Genomic DNA, 17364 nt, shown 5'->3' with positions numbered 1-17364 from the left:
GATGGTAAAGGCGCGTTCTCCACGAGATGGCACGGGAGGGGGTTGCATTATTTAATATGAATTCCAATTAATTTTTTTTGACAGAGCCCCCCCCCCCCCCCCCCCCCCCCCACACGGTTACGCGCCTGCCTCTGTTTTTTTTTTTTGGTCTGTCGTGTGTGCAACTACAACCATACAAACCAAGGGATTTGTCATTTGTGGTTTGTTTGTTTTTCTGGCCCAAAACTAAAAGGGCAAGTCCATTTTCCACCAAACGTCACTGACCTGACTGACTGTGTCTGGGCATGAGTTAAGACTTTCGGATCCAACTTGACTAGGCAAGTCTAGCCTTGTTCATTGAAACAGTTAGCCTGGCTGGATAACGTGGTCAGCAAATACCATCAAATTTGTTTCATTCCAACACACTTATAATGTCATAACAAGATGTGACAATACACATTGCTCCCAACATTTTTATTCAACATGACTGATTTTTTTCCCCAATTATTTGCATATATCATTCATAAATATTTGAAAGAAACCCCTCAACTTACAATAACTCAAGGTAGGTACATGTACATTAAAAAAAAAACCACATATCATTAGGGAAATGCCATTCACATGTATTTAGAAATGGAGATATTGATCTTGAGGCCCAGCAAGCTATTTTAGTGGCAAAGCAGCAATTTGGACATTTGTGACAGACCTTTGCAAGTAAACTTCAGATCCTGGATGCGATGGGAATATTGGTGTGAGTTTGGCTGGGCTGGAGACTGTTTTTTTTTTCGGACAAGGAGGTTAATGTCTTGAGTTGATACCGGATTTGTCCTTGGCAACAGCTCCTAATCCAGAATGGTGTCCTGTGTGTAGTGACTGTTGATCAAAGTTACCCCACAATGACCAATGCATCCATCATGAAACATTGGTCAGAACACTACATGAGCAAACCTTGTGGTTTACTGCCTAAGATATCTGCCCCCAGTGTCCCGTATTCCCACCAAATTCAATGATTCAGAATTTGTCCTTAACTTATTTCAAAGTTCTGAAAAAATATGTAAGTGATATTCCACTGTGGGATGTTCCACACTAGCTTTATATAGTCTGAGTATCACCCGTTATCCACGGAGCCAAGATCGAGTCTCCTGTATAACGTCCGATATGTCTATACATGCAGATAAATGTATATGCAAGCCGCATGCCAGCGAATCGGAGTCGACTTTACTAAATCAAGACGTTATTTCATTCCCAAATCAGGACTAAATGGTTTGATTGGTCAATTCGAATGCATTGTTTTGTAATACAACAACAGCCGGGTGCATTATCGCGTAACATAATACAGAGCGCGAGACACAAGTTTTTTTTATCAATTGTCTATGAAGCACAATGACTGAAGACCCAATATAGAAAGTGCCCGCTCATTGGTCAAAATCTAGAGGTTAAGAGGCGGTTGTCTTGCCTAATTAATCAGCTGATCTGCTCACATATCATAGACCACGGCGAATTACATAGACTACGCTAGCTTCAGATACACATGGCAATCCCAGCACACACTCGTTACCTTTTTGAAAGAACTTTATGCAACTGGAACGACGACGACAAAATAATAGATGGTACCAATAATGTTGAAGAAGTGTTCTTGTTCTGAAGTTAAAATTCTGCCCAGGGAGATTTTTGCAAAAACTGTAACTCCTTTGTTAAATTTTCGAAAGAAGACAGCAGGCCTAAATTGTTTCAATTCACGAGCGAATTGTAAATCAGAATGAGTGGAATGTATTCACTATGCGCATGTTGAAGTATGGCAAAAACATTGGTTTAATTGTAGAGCCGTACCTTAATGTCATCAAAATGCCTTGCAGCAGGTGTTCCTGACGGCTTTTGTTTTCCTCTGGTTTTAAGCACAGCTTTTTTCCCCTTTTCTTTACGACTGAAACTCCCCTTACTTAATTTCGATGTTGTACATTGTTTTAAATTACATGTATATATAATCTTGAAATCAGTCAAAGTTTGCCACATACAAGTGACTGATCTTTACTCTAAGTAGAAATCATCAAACTGCTACTGTGCACATGCATAGTTAGAACGCCAAATTTGCTCAATTCTAATATTGTTAAGACACTATGATGCATTTCCATTGCTGTGACAAAACAAACTGTCCAAAGATGACGTTGATTGACTAAAAGAAGGTTTCCTTAAATGAATCATGATCAAAATGACAAAGGATTGAATGTTACTGATTTACCAAATATGTTCTTGCTATTTAGTGAAGATTATCTAACGACTGTATATTTTCTTTGTTACTTTCTCTATCTTCTTGTACTATTCCTTCCATTGTCAAGCCAGCACTGCTTGCATCTTGTAAACTCTCGGATAGACTATCCTCTTCTCCATCATCTTCAGCATCCATGTCAAAAAGTCGGACCCGACGACGATTAGAAAACAACTGCAAATACACGTAATTGCATAAAAAAGCATTTTGTAATCACTTGCTGAATGGGTGTATTTTGAAAGCTGACAACATGCATGTACATACTGCTTGATTAATGATTATAAATCTGACTGGATTGATTAGTACTCACCACACATGATACTTTTCTGGATCCACTAACTGCAAATATACTAGCTTTGATGTTATCCAGTCGTCGACTGTGGCTGATGTATTGCCCAGCATCCAGTACCATTCTGTTAACAATGTAAGAGATTTGTATTGATACTATGCAGCACACTGAGGTTGGTGTTAATGTGAAGAAAACAAGAGGAACGCTATAGCACCTGTAGTGAAGTGAGAAACATGGGCGCTGCCAGGATTTTTTCTAGAGGGGGGCAAAGCAAATTTATTCCCAAAATCGCTGTACTTTTCCTGCATATTCTCAATTCATCATTTTTTCGAGGGTGGGCAGGGGGACATTTGCCCTCCTCCCCCCCCCCCCCTTGCAACGCCCATGTTGAGAAGTGGTTGTGCAAAACCTATATCTAGCTAGCCATTAGGGCGTCCCTTTTTAATTCTATGGTTCTCATTTTTTTTTTACCTTGAGGGTGGGTCGGTTTGTGGGGAAAAAAAGGGGGGGGGGGTGTAAAACAAATTACTTGCTGAACACACATAGCCTATAGGAAATAATGGTAAATGTTCACTGTTACTGCACGACTGCAAATGTCTCGTTCTGAGGTAGTTTTTATTTCCATGATAAGAAAACACATTAAAAATAAGCCTATCTTTGGCATTATTTTGGCATTATTTTGGCATTAAGTTAAATTAATAAAACCTCTCCTGTTTTGGTATAAATATGTCTTGCGTTCTGAAAGACGTCATCTGTGCCTAACTTTGGCAACATTTGGCATTAAATTAAAAAATCAAAATTGAATCTTTGGCAACTTACAAGAGAGTATGTATTACGAATCCGGCTAAATCAATATGCTATGTTCTGATTTACAGACCCCCACCATCTATGCGGAACGGCCTCAAAACTGCGGACTTCCTTGCTGACTTTGATGAACTGACAAAAGAGCTCACTGCACATTCATTTAAAATCGTTCTGCTGGGTGACTTCAATATTCATGTTGACATTCCCAACAAACCTGATGTGGCTCAGTTTCTCTCATCTCTCGAGGAAGCTGGTCTTCAACAGCATATCCAGGGCCCAACTCACAAGCGTGGACATACGCTGGACCTGATCATTTCAAGTGCCACTGATTCCATTGTGAAATCCTGCCAAGTCCATGACAAATCACTCTCAGACCATCACATTCTCAGTTGTGCAGTCGATGCAGCCAAACCTCGATTGCAGGCTGTGACATCAGTTTCGCGAAATTTCCGCAGCTTGAACAAAGAAACTTTCATCTCTGGAATTGTTGAAGCATTTGCAGAGTTTCCCTTTGACGGCACTGCTGATGACCAGACTACTTTCTACAGCATTGCCATTCCCAAAGTGCTCGACAACTTATGCCCAGCCACAAAACGGGCGCACAAATTTCGTACCCACCCACCTTGGTACACCAATGAAATCTACGAGGCAAGGCGGGTACGTAGGCGACTTGAGAATTCATGGAAAAAGAGTCGTTCTATCGAAGATCACATCAAATACTTGGATCAGATCCATGCAGTTTACAGATTAGTCCGTAGAGAGAAGTCTTTGTATTTTAACAACCAGTTGAGCGGTGCTGATACAAAGATGGTTTTTCGTGTTCTCAACTCACTGTTGAACAGATCTCCAACAATCCTGCCAACCCACGTCTCTGCAAACGGTCTATGTAATACATTTGTTACATTCTTTAAGCAGAAAGTCACTAAAATAAGGGAGACTCTCTCATCGCCTGTTTCTCCATCTGAAGGCCATGCAGGAATAGCTGACGATGATAACAACGGAGATTCCACTACATCGGGAACCGAGTTTCCTGAATTTGAGTCTGTCACATGTGATGACGTCCGAAGAGTTATCATGTCTTCTCCAAACAAGTCCTGCTCGCTCGACCCTCTCCCAACATGGTTGTTGAAGGAGAAAATTGATCTCCTTCTTCCTTACATTTCCTCTGTAGTTGAGACATCCCTCAGCTCTGGTAGATTTCCATCGCCCCTCAAGGAAGCTATCGTGACACCTCTCATCAAAAAACCTAATCTCGATCGGGAAAGCTTGAAGAACTACCGACCGGTCTCTAATGTGCCATTTTTGTCCAAAATCATTGAGAGAGTGGCTCTTGGTCAAATTTCGCAGCACCTGACCCTGAATGAGCTCAATGATGACCTTCAGTCAGCCTATAGACGTCATCACAGTACAGAGACTGCACTCTTGAAGGTCAAGAATGACATAATGTACGCCATGGATAGGAAGCTTGCTTCATTTATTGTTTTACTGGACCTCTCGGCTGCCTTTGACTTAGTTGACCACAATATCCTGCTCGACAGACTGTCTGAAGTGTTTTCTATAACATACACTGCTAGGGCGTGGTTTGCATCTTACCTCTCAGATTGCAAATGTAGATGCAAAGTTGCCTGTGAGTTGTCCGAACCTGAGTCCCTGGACTGCGGCGTTCCTCAGGGGTCGGTTCTCGGCCCTCAACTTTTCAGCATGTACACGCGCCCAGTGTCAGACATTATCAGACAATATGAAGGTATGCACTATCACTCATATGCTGATGACGTTGTTCTGTACACCTTTGCTGATCCAAAAACTCCCGTCTCAGTGAACAGTGCTCTCCAGTCTCTGTCAAATTGCATTCTACAACTACAGAAATGGATGACATCTAACATGTTAAAGCTGAATTGTGATAAAACTGAATTCCTTGTCGTGACTAGTCCACAGTCCCGGAGGTATTTATCTGATATCACACTCACCATTTCAGACCTTTCAATTCCTCCTGCTTCATCTGCAAAAAGTCTTGGTGTCGAGTTTGACTCGGCATTGAAAATGGATCGCCATGTGTCCAAACTATGTCGCGGATTACACTACCACCTGTCCAATATTGCTCACATTAGACCATACATAACCGATAAAGCTTGTGAGCACGCCACCCGTGCATTAGTAGCAACGAGACTCGACTACGGTAACTCTCTGCTATATGGAGTCAACTCATCCCAAATTCAACGACTCCAGCGCGTACAAAATCGTGCAGCAAAACTAATCTTCAAGGCCAAAAAACGCGATCACGTCACTCCCTTGTTGAAACACCTACACTGGCTACCCATCAAGCAACGTATTGTATTCAAAATCCTGACTCTTGTTTACAAGTGTCTTCACAACAAAGCTCCGACCTATCTCGACTCTCTCATCATGCCGCATCACTCTGCAAGACCTGGCCTCCGCTCCAGTCTGGACACGACCCTGCTCTATGTGCCCAGAACATCTACCGTAGCTGGTGACAATGCATTCCAGGCACATGCACCTCGGCTCTGGAATGATCTCCCGCAGCACATCCGACTGTGTCCTTCCTTGGATGTCTTTCGAAAGACCCTTAAGACATATTTATTTGATTGAGATTCATGTTTTGATAATTTTCTTGTTAATGTTCAGCATATTTTTTTTGGTGTGATTTATTTATCGTTCAGCGCTGTGAAACCATCTTTGAGTAAGAGCGCTATATAAATGACTTTATTGTATTGTATTGTACAAATTTTGCATGAGACTTACTGCTATAGACGACATCTGATGTCGCGTGTTTACATTCATATTGGAATGTGGCTGGCAGTATGCGCACGCATCGTGATTTGCATAAAGTTTGGTTGAGTGAATGATGGTCAGATCGTCTTTGAATTTATGTCACCTTTGATGTCACTCCCTAACAAAATTCATGCAAAACATGATGCTTACGCATACAGCCGGGCATACCGCCGGGCACATTTTATTTAGATGTAAACAAAGGGCACATAACCTTTTCCATGCTGGAGCACACTTCCCCATTCATTTGAAATAAGAAACAAATATATCTCTCCGGCAACTCTTGGCATAAGTAAAATGAAATAAGAGAAATCTACTGCTTTGCTATAAATTTCATGTTTCCTTTTTCATGTTGGAGCACACCTTTGCAATATTTGAAAATGATAAAAAACTGAAGTCATCTCTGGCAACGTTTTGACCGTGGACACCGCCATGATGGAACGCAACAGATATTCGAGTTGCTTCAATTCACCCGATTTCCAATCTGTGTATTTGTGCACTGAATGTAACAAGTTTGCTCATATTGAGAGGTGGGTAGATTTGAGATTTTTAAATTTTATACCATGCTTGGGCTTTCTACTTTTTATTTTAAGAAAAAGAACCATTAATATTTATATTTCTTACTTCGACGACAAATAAAGAGTTTTAAGGACTTGAACAAGGTGAATATAAGTTAGTCCCGATGCGAATATGTTCATGTTGTTTATTGTACATGTACATACACATTGTACTAGTCACACGACCAGGCGCTTCGTGCAGCCAGTATAGGTACGTTAAATTACAATGGACATTATTTTGCGGAATTTGTCCCCAGAAATTCTTAAGATTATCATTTTTTCTCAATGTTTTTTGTCTTGGTGGGAAATTTCAGCTAGGGTCGGCGGCATAAAAAAAGTGGTTTTTTTTCTCGCTGGGACCCAAAAATAGGGTCGGTCAGAAATGAGAACCATAGAATTAAAAAGGGACGCCCTTATTAATAATAAAAAAAACTAAAAAAAAGAAACTAGAGATTCATATTTGTTGGGTTACAATCGCTAGGTGATCGGGATTGCATCCCGCTGGATGAGGGCCAAAAAAAAAAAAAAAGAAAGAAATGAAATGAATTCTTAAAATTTTATTTGATTCTATTATTGAACCAGTAACACATGTGGATGTCTAAATAGGTCACGGTGCATGGTTAGACTGTCAGGCCAGAAGGGTCCATATTCAACAAAGCAATGCTGTTTTATAAAAAAAAAAAAAGCTGTAAAATGATCCTTGTTGATAGATAGGGAAAAGTATTGATGTTCCGACGGTCATAACAAATAGTTATTGATGCAAAAAAAATAGAAATCAAACTTACATATCTGATCTTTGGTTCAATGGTTCACCATGTCTGCTCAGTTGGGTGAAGGACTGGTAGCTAAGTGCTGCTAGTGGGAGCTGACAAATGACAGATGCACTTTCTTGCCCAGCCCATCTTTCTTGGAGTAGTACCGAGAGGGTGAAGTCATCAAAGAAAGCAGCATCTAGGATCCCATACTGGTTACATCTGCATTTTTACAGTTACATTTTTGTACAGATTAATGATTGTATATGAAAAGAAGAATCAAAACTTCATGCTGTGATATTGGACATTTTAGATGAGAATAAATTGTGTATGTTCAGCACAAATTTGGATCTCACGCAAATTTTGTGTCCTTAAAAGCATGCGCAGTTTAAATGGCCTAATTCATAAAAAATCAACTCAGGAATAAGGACAATAAATTTGCGCAAGGTCCAAATGTGCACTGAACATACACATCAACTTTCAAACATGATTTATACTAGGATATATCAATTAAAAAAACTTTTGTTAAATTTTGTATAATTTAAAAGACGTCCAAAAGGCATATTCAGTCTGTATCAACACCCCCCCCCCCCTTCAGCCACTGACTTATGTTATGGCGCTAGTAAAATTGGGCCAAAATAATAAATGAACTGATAAACTTCCTAAATGTATTCTCAAATTGCCTTAAAATGCAGAAGCATCATAAATTTCACAATTTTCCGGGGGCTTGCCCCTTGACCCCCCCCCCCCCCAGCAGCACATGCCTTTGGTACGTCTTTACTCAAATATCAACACCCCCTTTTCTGAAAGCTAGATCTGCTAGGTATATAAATTATTGGCATTTTGAGTATTTCTAACACACACATGTGAAGTTAGGTATACATGCTGAAATGTAGCTTTAAAGCATCCTCGTAATATAAGATTGTTTGTGCATCAATGAATAGTTACTCCTCTACTTGTTACTATCGTAGATTAAAGATCAGCATTTTTCCTAGAATTTTTTGTTAGTAGGAGTAGACCTATCTTTAGCAAGCCCCAACCAATTACCTATGTGAGTGATGTGATGTAGTACCACCATCATGATCTCCATCTCCAAGAGACGCGAACTTCAAGCAAAGTGCACACGCTTTGTCTTGACTCCTGCAATAATATATCAATAAGGTCACAATAAACAAAACACTGATTAGTCTGGCAGTGTCAAATTTGGGAGATTCGGCTGTACAAGTTCGCTGTTTAGTTTATGTTATTCTCACAATTAAAGTTAAGTTGCTGTACAAATTCTGAATAAATCAGTAACGGGGAGAGATGTAAAGGTTTTGACATAATAATGCTTGTGACAAGTGTTTGTTTGGCATTTTTAGCAGCTTCAACCCCTTGAACCCGCAATCCTTTTTTCGAGTAGTTGCTGGGGCGCCGATATTAAATGACTTCAACCGTACACGGTGGGGTCAACCAGGAAGTACGGTAAGCACCGGGTCACATACACACAGTGATGGCCGGGCCGAGGTGCTGGATTGCGCGGTATTTTACTTCAATGTAGGCCCATGTACATGACTTTGTGTACATGTACACACTGTATGTCCGTACACAGATAGAGATGACTTTGATAAATTAGTTGATAGTTTATGCTATTTGAACCAATTACCATGTACCCCAATACCATGAGTTTCTTCCCCATATTATTAAATATACTTGTAAAAAAAGCAACAACAGAAACTGGGTTTTTGTTTCCATTCTTTTTCACATATTTCTTGTCATTTCTTTTGCATTCCTCTTCACATTTACAAAAATCATATTTGCTCTTCTTATTTTCTCTTTCCCATAATTCTCATAATTACAAATGAAATGAAATAACTGAATTGGACAAATGATTGTTGTCCCTTATCCATTTTTTCCCTCTTCATATTTACAAATATTTACAAATGATATTTTACTATTCACTTTTTTTCTCTTTATAATTACAACTGAAATGAAACTAAAATATTGTACAGGGAAATGATATTTGTTGTTGCGCGCTCCCAGGCTCACAGACTAAATCAGCCAGCTGCTATATAGCCCCTTCCCATCGCCAAGGGGTTAAAAATCTTACTGATAAAAAGTATATGGTTGGATGCACAAGGATATTTGAAAAGCTTAGAATGTGTTGCCAAATCACTTGTCTGAATATTTATATGCTGGGGAAATGCCTCTAAAAATGTTCATCCATACAATGAACCCTCAACTTATTAGCTTGAAATCATATTGCCAGAAGTATTAATTTTGAGTTCACACTGAAAATTAATGTAAAGGGCCGTGCCTGAGGAAAGACGACCTCCGTTGTTCTTTTCCAAATTTTAATACATGTGCAAATGTAACATGCTCATTTGCATTGTATTTTGGCGATCTACATATTCTTAAGTAAAACATTATCTTTTTGGATATCTTTGCCATCATTTCATAATCATGCAATCCACCGCATGCTTTGTTTTCTTTTGCCCATCCATCCTTTTCCCTTTTAGCATACACCTCTACAGTAATGTACACAAAAACTTCATTCCAAAAATTTGTCTCAGATGGGACATCAAATCTTAAGCAATCTGTATAATGTATTAAGGAATTTGCACACACAAATTCTTCTATTGACGACTGTGCCTTTACTATTATTTGTCAATCTGCTGCTGTACTACCTTTAACACCCTGTTATAACTGATTTCCTGTAAAGCCATGACTTACCCATCTTGATGACAAGGCTGTCTAATGAGATATACCACTTCCGTTGGTGCTTCCTCAACCATAAGCACTGTGTATATATATGGTGCTTCACTGTGACGATGCCTGAGTAATGAGATACATTTAACAATTGTTGACTGGTGTGATGTGGGATATGACGTTTTGAACACCCGAGGGGCGCATAGCACCTGAAGCGAAGCCGAGGGTGCTATGCACCCCTCGGGTGTTCAAAACGTCATATCCCACATCACACCAGTCAACAATTGTTTTGTTATACCTCTGTATTTTGATGTAAAAATCACGAAAACAAACAACAGTAAACACAACAATCATGACAGTCTAACGGCAACTCACATGCATGTCGCGTGCTCGATACAGCTGATGGTCTGCTAGTTTGCTGCTCCCACTCATGTGTGAAAACATGATGAAAATGGCGTGGGTACCAACGATACAAGCGTTTCACACCGTACGTGCCGCATATGCACAAAGTCATAGCACACTCCCTATGGGATATCACATACGTGACTTCTGACTAGCGCCCCTTGAACAAAGACATTTACCAATTTGGGGAACTGCCAACATAGGGCTGGATAGCTCAGTTGGTAGAGCATCAGTATGGTAATCTGGAGGTTGCAGGTTCAAGCCTTCATCCAGTCTTTCCCAACTATAGTTGAATGAGGATAGTATACAAGACAATATGAGTTCAATTGGATAACAGAACTGACTTACTGATCAACAACCATATGGTGATGTTCTTTTCGCTCATCATCACTGACTAGTGCTGTATGTGTGAATAACGGCACTATTTCACAACAGCTCACTGACTGGCCCACTGTGACCTGGGAAAGATAAAAGCTTCATGCCGTCACTACCAAGTTGACTCATCTACATTATTCCGTGTTTCACAAGCATGGGTGGGATGACAAATTTATCTTCAAGCAAACTGGACGAACAGTCAGTTGAGATGGAATATGCTCCGTGCGCTGTGCAACAGTATTCTTATTATTGTTGATGTACCCTAACGTGGCGCGGCCCCTAACGTGGCGCACTTGGATTTTTCGCCGGTAGCGCCTACCTAGAGCAAAATTTTAAACTGAAATTTCACAGAAAGTGAAATTTCATCAAATTCTAAACGGTCCTGTTCATAAATCGCGAGTTTATTTACCCGTAACAAAGTTAGAAGGAAAAGCTATTTTGGCGTGATTTTCCGATTTTATTTTCAAGTGCAAAGTGAACCCTTTGAAAATGCCCTGGAAAATAAGAAAATAATTTTCTGACAAACATTTGGCTGGGTATGTAAGTAAAGATATTAATTATTTATCAGAATTTATCAAGTTTACAGGAATTCGTAAGTGTTAATTTGGAATTTTCCAAGATTTATTCAAGTGCGCCACGTTAGGGAACACTCCGCCACTTTGTGCCCAATTTCCGGACACCACCGTTTTTGAATTTCGGATTAAATTTTATGAAACTGAAATTGTTCACAGAGGTAAAATAGCAAGCATTGATAAGGTAAAAGTACTAGTATTTCATTGCATGAATTTGAGGTTTGTCAAGAAAGAGGTTTGGCAACACTACACGAGGAAAGTCGGGTAAGCTTCGAAGTGCGCCACGTTAGGGAACACGACTATATATGTACATGCAGCAGGAATGGCACAGGCATCTTAAAATAGCGTGATGTGCTGAGTGCGGTATAGACTGTGCTACACGGGATTATGTATGTAGCACAGTTTGTTACCATGGATCAAGCAATCAGCATTCAGGTTTCAAGTTTGCTTGAAGACAAAATTTAGTTATCGTACAAGTGCAAGTTGATGACTGATTAATGTCTGATCTGTGTACCATGAAACTGAAGGACAATGGCATACACAGGTGCACTACACTCCCCAGATCCACAAGCACAGGTGGGATAATGAGTTTATCTCCAAGCAAACTTGGCCTTCAGTAGAGATGGAACTCGGCCACTGTACACAAACTTTTCAGCTGCTATCCCATTACATGTGCATGCAGCATGAATGGCACACACACGTCTTAAAGCTATAGTCCATCATTTGTAATTAGTGCATTTTGTTCGTTTGAAGCAACAAACGTGTTCAAAATCTAATGAAGGATACTGAACAACTTACTTGATGAAGTTTCAGCTCAGCTTCAGCTGTATATTCCGAGAAAAACAGCATTCTAAGATCTCAATTTCAAATCAAAAGTTACTGAATCATGTTTTGAATTGTTTTGAATTGCAGCTATACGCGACGTCACGCACTGATCCGACGAATTATAACAACCGCGCGCGCGTGTGCGTCGTTCCAATACTTGTGCGCGCTGCGCCGAATAACAAAACGAACTACTAATTTAAATTTTCCTACGGTGCTTCTTAAGAATCACCGTTGGAAATGCCTTCTTTCATTGATTACTTCAAAATGACAGCTTCCCAGAAAGAATAATTTCACAGGGAGTTTAGTCCCCTTACTATCTTTCAACCAAGTTTGTTTTTCAACAATAATTACGCCAGTTACTTTTCGGATGGCTGCAAATGATGGACTATAGCTTTAAACTAGAATGGTACATGGAGTGTGGTATGGACGGTGGTGTATAGGATAATACCACGAAGTTGTTGCTGTAGATTGACCAATCATGGTAAAGGATTCAAGTTTGCTTGAAAATAAAATAGCACAGATTTAATTCAGTATTGTTCTTTTCTTTAAAAAAAACCCAAACAACTTCCAATAGTAAGAACTAAATCAGTGCGGTCTCTGACTAACTTATCGTAACAGCTTGCATACAGTGTCATATGTTTTATTTTCTGGGCATGCCTGCCCACTTTACCTTGTCATGAGACTTTGATATTAATGATAATGAGTTTGATGATTATTCAATTCAAGGATGACATGGAAATGATAGTAGTAACTACTTACTGCTGGTTTGCTCAGGGCATCTTTGATAGCTTGTTCCATTTCATCAAAGAGTTGCAGAAGTGATTTAGAAGGGTAGTGTTTGTATAAGAGAAAACTAGTCTTCAGATTAGGACTGCAACCAATGCATGCCTGCCATGACTCAACCGTAGCAGATAATACCAGAGGGAACTGTAGGTCTTGACGTTTCAAATATTGACCAACTCGCTCCAGAGTGAAGCCTGATTGTTTTCCAGTCTCACCTACTTCCTGCATTACAAAAGATGACCCAAAAAAAAGCAAACTGTATACACTTTTGTTATCATATTTTATGGCTTGAAAAACGTGTTTGGCAATTTTCAGCTGCTTCACTACTGCTGCTAAAAAAAAGCTTGTTTTCATTCAAGGAACACAGAAGCATTAGTAATTACATGTACCTGAAGCAAACCTAGCTACTGATTGACGAGAACAACCTTGCACATTAGGACTGGTATGAAATACCCTCAAATTATTCTACATGATATGTTATCGTTTGAAAGAAAACAAGCATGGAAAGTGGTTTTGAACAGGTGTACCATGGGCACTTGTTTCAAAACTAGGATGAGGTACTATATAAATCATCCTCTTGGACCTCATCTTCACAAATGCGCTGAAGGAGACCTATGAATATATAAGACTGATTTAAAGGATTGTACATGAGAGGGTGCATTTCAAAAGGTGAAACATCATCATTTACACTGGAAAGATTTGCAATGGCATCCCCTTATGAGACCAAAAAATAGTGCTTATGTTTTCCCTGTTTTCTTAGGATGTACAGTATCCACTGATCTTAAGATGTGACAGGTTACAAGTTGTTATGCACTCCACTTAAGATTTTGAGCAATTTTATTTACTACCAAAAAACCCAGTGCATATGATCCTGTGCACCTTTACAATTCCCTCCTTTTCTTTATCCACTCTTCTCCGTGGACTTCATACACTTTTGTTTTACCTTCTTCAAATAAACCACCAAGGTGGTTCAGGGAAATAGTGGCTCAATCCAAGGCCAGATCCAGAACACAAAATTGGGGGACAACTTAATTTTTTGTTCCTCGAACAGTGGGTCCAAAAATTTACCACCCCAAATTTAGTATGATAAGGGGGGGGGGGTGGGAGGGAATGAATTGCTTTTGTCGAGTTTTGTGGGTGGTGTATGCATTCGCTGCCTTTTATGTGACGTCACTTAGAAAAACTGGAAATGTGTTTGTGGACAAACACAAGCTGTTTTGCATGTTTGAAATTACTCTGTGACAGGTGATGACATCATCATTTCAAAAATCATCGGGGACCATCTTCAACTGCTGGTCTAAGAGTCTGCCAAGTCTAAAGTAATCAGTCATAAAAGTGCCAAAGTGTATGGTTTGAAGAAAACGTGTACAATGGGTAAAAATGCACAATTAATGTGACATAACTTGACACCTGATAATGTCATGATGACGACATTTTTCTGGGACCATCTGTAGGTGATGGTCTAGGTATGTGCCATGTCTGAAGTCCATCAGATTTACAAAAGTGCCACAGTGGACTGGTAGAGAAAAACATGTACAATACTATGGAGATGACTGAAAAAGAAGGAGAAAAACATAAAGGAAACAAATCTTAATGAAAACAAGATCTGTTTCGGCGTCTACCGAAACTGCTAAAATTGTGTTTTTTTGTGGAGGCCCTAGCCCCTGTTGCCCCTGCAAGTGACAGTGGAGTGCCTCGGCTATCAGACAGGTCAAGAGCTTGTATATGAGCAGAAGACCAGTAAAAGGTCTGTAAAGAACGTATTATAATTCTTAGGAGATTATAATATAAAATATATGACCATATCTCATCTTATAATAAGACAAGAAAGCTAAAAAAAAAACATACTTACACCAATTTCTTCAGAAAAATTTTCAGCCAAGAAATCTGAGATGAAACTAATGTCTCTCTGCCGCACCTAAATATGAAAGACACACCAAGAGTGCAGACAAGAAATTTATAAAGAAAAAGTTTATGGTTCATGATCTACCTGTACCATTTCAAGAACAAAAACATAAGGAGTTGTCTAACTCATCACTTTGTTGACCAGCATACATATCTTGCAATGAAAGGATCAAATCCAGAAATTGTCAGATCAAGGTTTATCAAGAATGCAATAAGCTACGAATTGGCCACTTCGAGTCATGAAGGTGTGTAATGCATGACACCAGGAGTAAACAAGCGATTCCCAAACATTTCTTCATGGTCAACCTTCTACGGGTGATATTGTCTGTCAGTACATCATCATTGCCACATTGTTTACTAGCAGTAGCACAAACCCAAGTCCATCATTTAAAACTTATTTTCAGTTCACAAAAGGGTCCATCTGGAACTGTATCAGTAAAAAAAGGCTTCTGGCTAGCGCCCCTTGAACAAAAATATTGACTAATTGGGGAACCGCCAACATAGGGCTGGATAGCTCAGTTGGTAAGAGCACCAGAACGGTAATCCGGAGATCACTGGTTCAAACCCCACTCCAGACAATTTCTTTGTTCAACTTTTCAATTGTTATAATTCACCTAGTCAGTTTCCCTGTGTGGTTCATGTTTTTAAAGTACAACTATTGTATTCTACTCCTTGACACCTTTGTGCAAAGCAATCAGTACAGTTTGGCAAGGTCTTTGGAGGGTATTGAAGGTTGTTTTACTAATGCAATGCAGCTACAGCAGAATTTCTGTATTGCAAGTCTGCCACACTACTCCCAATGAGTAAAAACAAATTCAAAAAATCTTGTGAAAACTTGTCCTTGAATGATGAACTTTTATTAAAAAGTTAAGTACTCATTCTTTGCTCTGGACATTCCTTCCACATCTAGCTGATAGATGCATAGAGATTTCCCGATGCTGTGAGAGTTCTTGCCCTGACAAGGGTCGTTTGGATTACGAGTCACTAGTGGCATAGTCAATAGTGACACAACGAACACTTTCAGGAAAAAGCAGAAGACACTATAACTATTCGATTGTGCACGTCGGTTTGATTGCATTAGTCGGAACAGGGTGGACCAGGTGAAGGTAGCAATCTCCCATCCAATGCACACCCCCTTTGAACTGCTAGCTTAGCCCTAGTCTACCCCACAGCAGAGTTCTGCTCAACAGCTTGGGCTAATAGCTGCCACACCAAACGAGTCGACACTGTCCTTAACTCTGCAATGCGGATCATCACAGGGACGTTGAAGTCAACACCTATGCAGTGGCTCCCTGTCGTCTCTCACACTGCCCCTCCCAACATACGCAGAAGGGAGAGGATGTTGAAGGATCTGTGCACCATCGAGGCTAACCCTGACCTTCTCATCCATGCTGATTTGGAAAACCTGCCCAACATGCGCCTGAAGTCCTGCAAGCCCTTCTGGTCTTCAGTCGAAACTCTTACATGACTTTGATCCTAAGACTAACACCAAAAATGAACAGATCATCACAGATCACAAAGTAAAACAACCCGGATTTGACCTCCATCGCATGCAATGGCTAACCCTGAACAGAATCCGCACCCTCCATGCAAGAACAGCCCCGTCATCTGCATAAGTGGGGGATAACAGAGAGCCCTGCTTGTGACTGTGGACGTCCAGACCAGACCATCCAGCACGTCGTGAATGACTGCCCACTGAGGCTTTTCCCCGGTGGCATCAAAGCCATCCACACATCATAACCGATGATGCCCTGGCCTGGATATCTACCCTTGACCTACAACTGTAGGTTGTGCACGCCATACCAAAGAAAACAATTAAAAAGTAATGCACAGAACTGTACACTACAGATGCAAACATATTGATCAGTTGTCAACTTATATATCTGCATTTTACCTTGTTCAAGGCACTTGGGACTGGTTCCTCAGAAAGTCTCATCATGACAACATACAGCCAGCGGAAAAATGCTTTGAAATTCTTCAAGCTGGTGTCTATCACCCTACAAAAATTAGAGAAAAAAGTAATTACCAAAATGTGTCTTCATAAGAGATATTAACCAAAAGACTTATTTCTGAACAAAGATGATATCTAACTGTCATATCAATCAACAGAGAAAATTCATGCCTGTATGGGCTATGCTGGATTTTTTCCCACAAATCAATTTTTTAATATGTCAGTGTTGTAGTCGAGTCAGTCAAAAGTCCTTTCATAAAGCCAGTCACAAGTAATGGGTGAAAATGAAAAAGGAATGTGTTTGTAACAAACAGTTCATTTGAATAGCTAGTGACTTGACTTGAGACCTGAAGGACTTGAGACCTTGCAGGGACATACTGGGATTTGTGTTAGACTTGACTACAACACTGATATCTGACCTTATTTAAG

The 17364-nt window shown here is 39.9% G+C and overlaps 1 protein-coding gene across 2 annotated transcripts in view; it reads right to left on the bottom strand.

The window, feature by feature from the left end:
• Positions 1 to 426: 426 nt before the first annotated feature.
• The window catches only part of LOC119734829 (anaphase-promoting complex subunit 4-like), a 60022-nt gene continuing 43084 nt past the window's right edge, over positions 427 to 17364 (bottom strand). For both annotated transcript variants that reach the window (XM_038208409.1, XM_038208417.1), the window contains exons 13-21: positions 16879 to 16981; positions 14932 to 14997; positions 13056 to 13301; positions 10873 to 10982; positions 10147 to 10248; positions 8482 to 8574; positions 7468 to 7656; positions 2556 to 2658; positions 427 to 2419 (exon numbers count right to left, since the gene is read on the bottom strand). In XM_038208409.1, the coding sequence (XP_038064337.1) occupies positions 2237 to 2419; positions 2556 to 2658; positions 7468 to 7656; positions 8482 to 8574; positions 10147 to 10248; positions 10873 to 10982; positions 13056 to 13301; positions 14932 to 14997; positions 16879 to 16981 (1195 nt within the window). In that variant the 3' untranslated portion in view covers positions 427 to 2236. The remainder of the gene's footprint in view (positions 2420 to 2555; positions 2659 to 7467; positions 7657 to 8481; positions 8575 to 10146; positions 10249 to 10872; positions 10983 to 13055; positions 13302 to 14931; positions 14998 to 16878; positions 16982 to 17364) is intronic.

This window comes from Patiria miniata, unplaced genomic scaffold, assembly GCF_015706575.1.
Source record: "Patiria miniata isolate m_02_andy unplaced genomic scaffold, ASM1570657v1 HiC_scaffold_10, whole genome shotgun sequence".
Taxonomy (NCBI): domain Eukaryota; kingdom Metazoa; phylum Echinodermata; class Asteroidea; order Valvatida; family Asterinidae; genus Patiria; species Patiria miniata.
The sequence above is the reverse complement of the archived record's forward strand: the minus strand, read 5'-3'. Positions and strand labels throughout refer to the sequence as shown.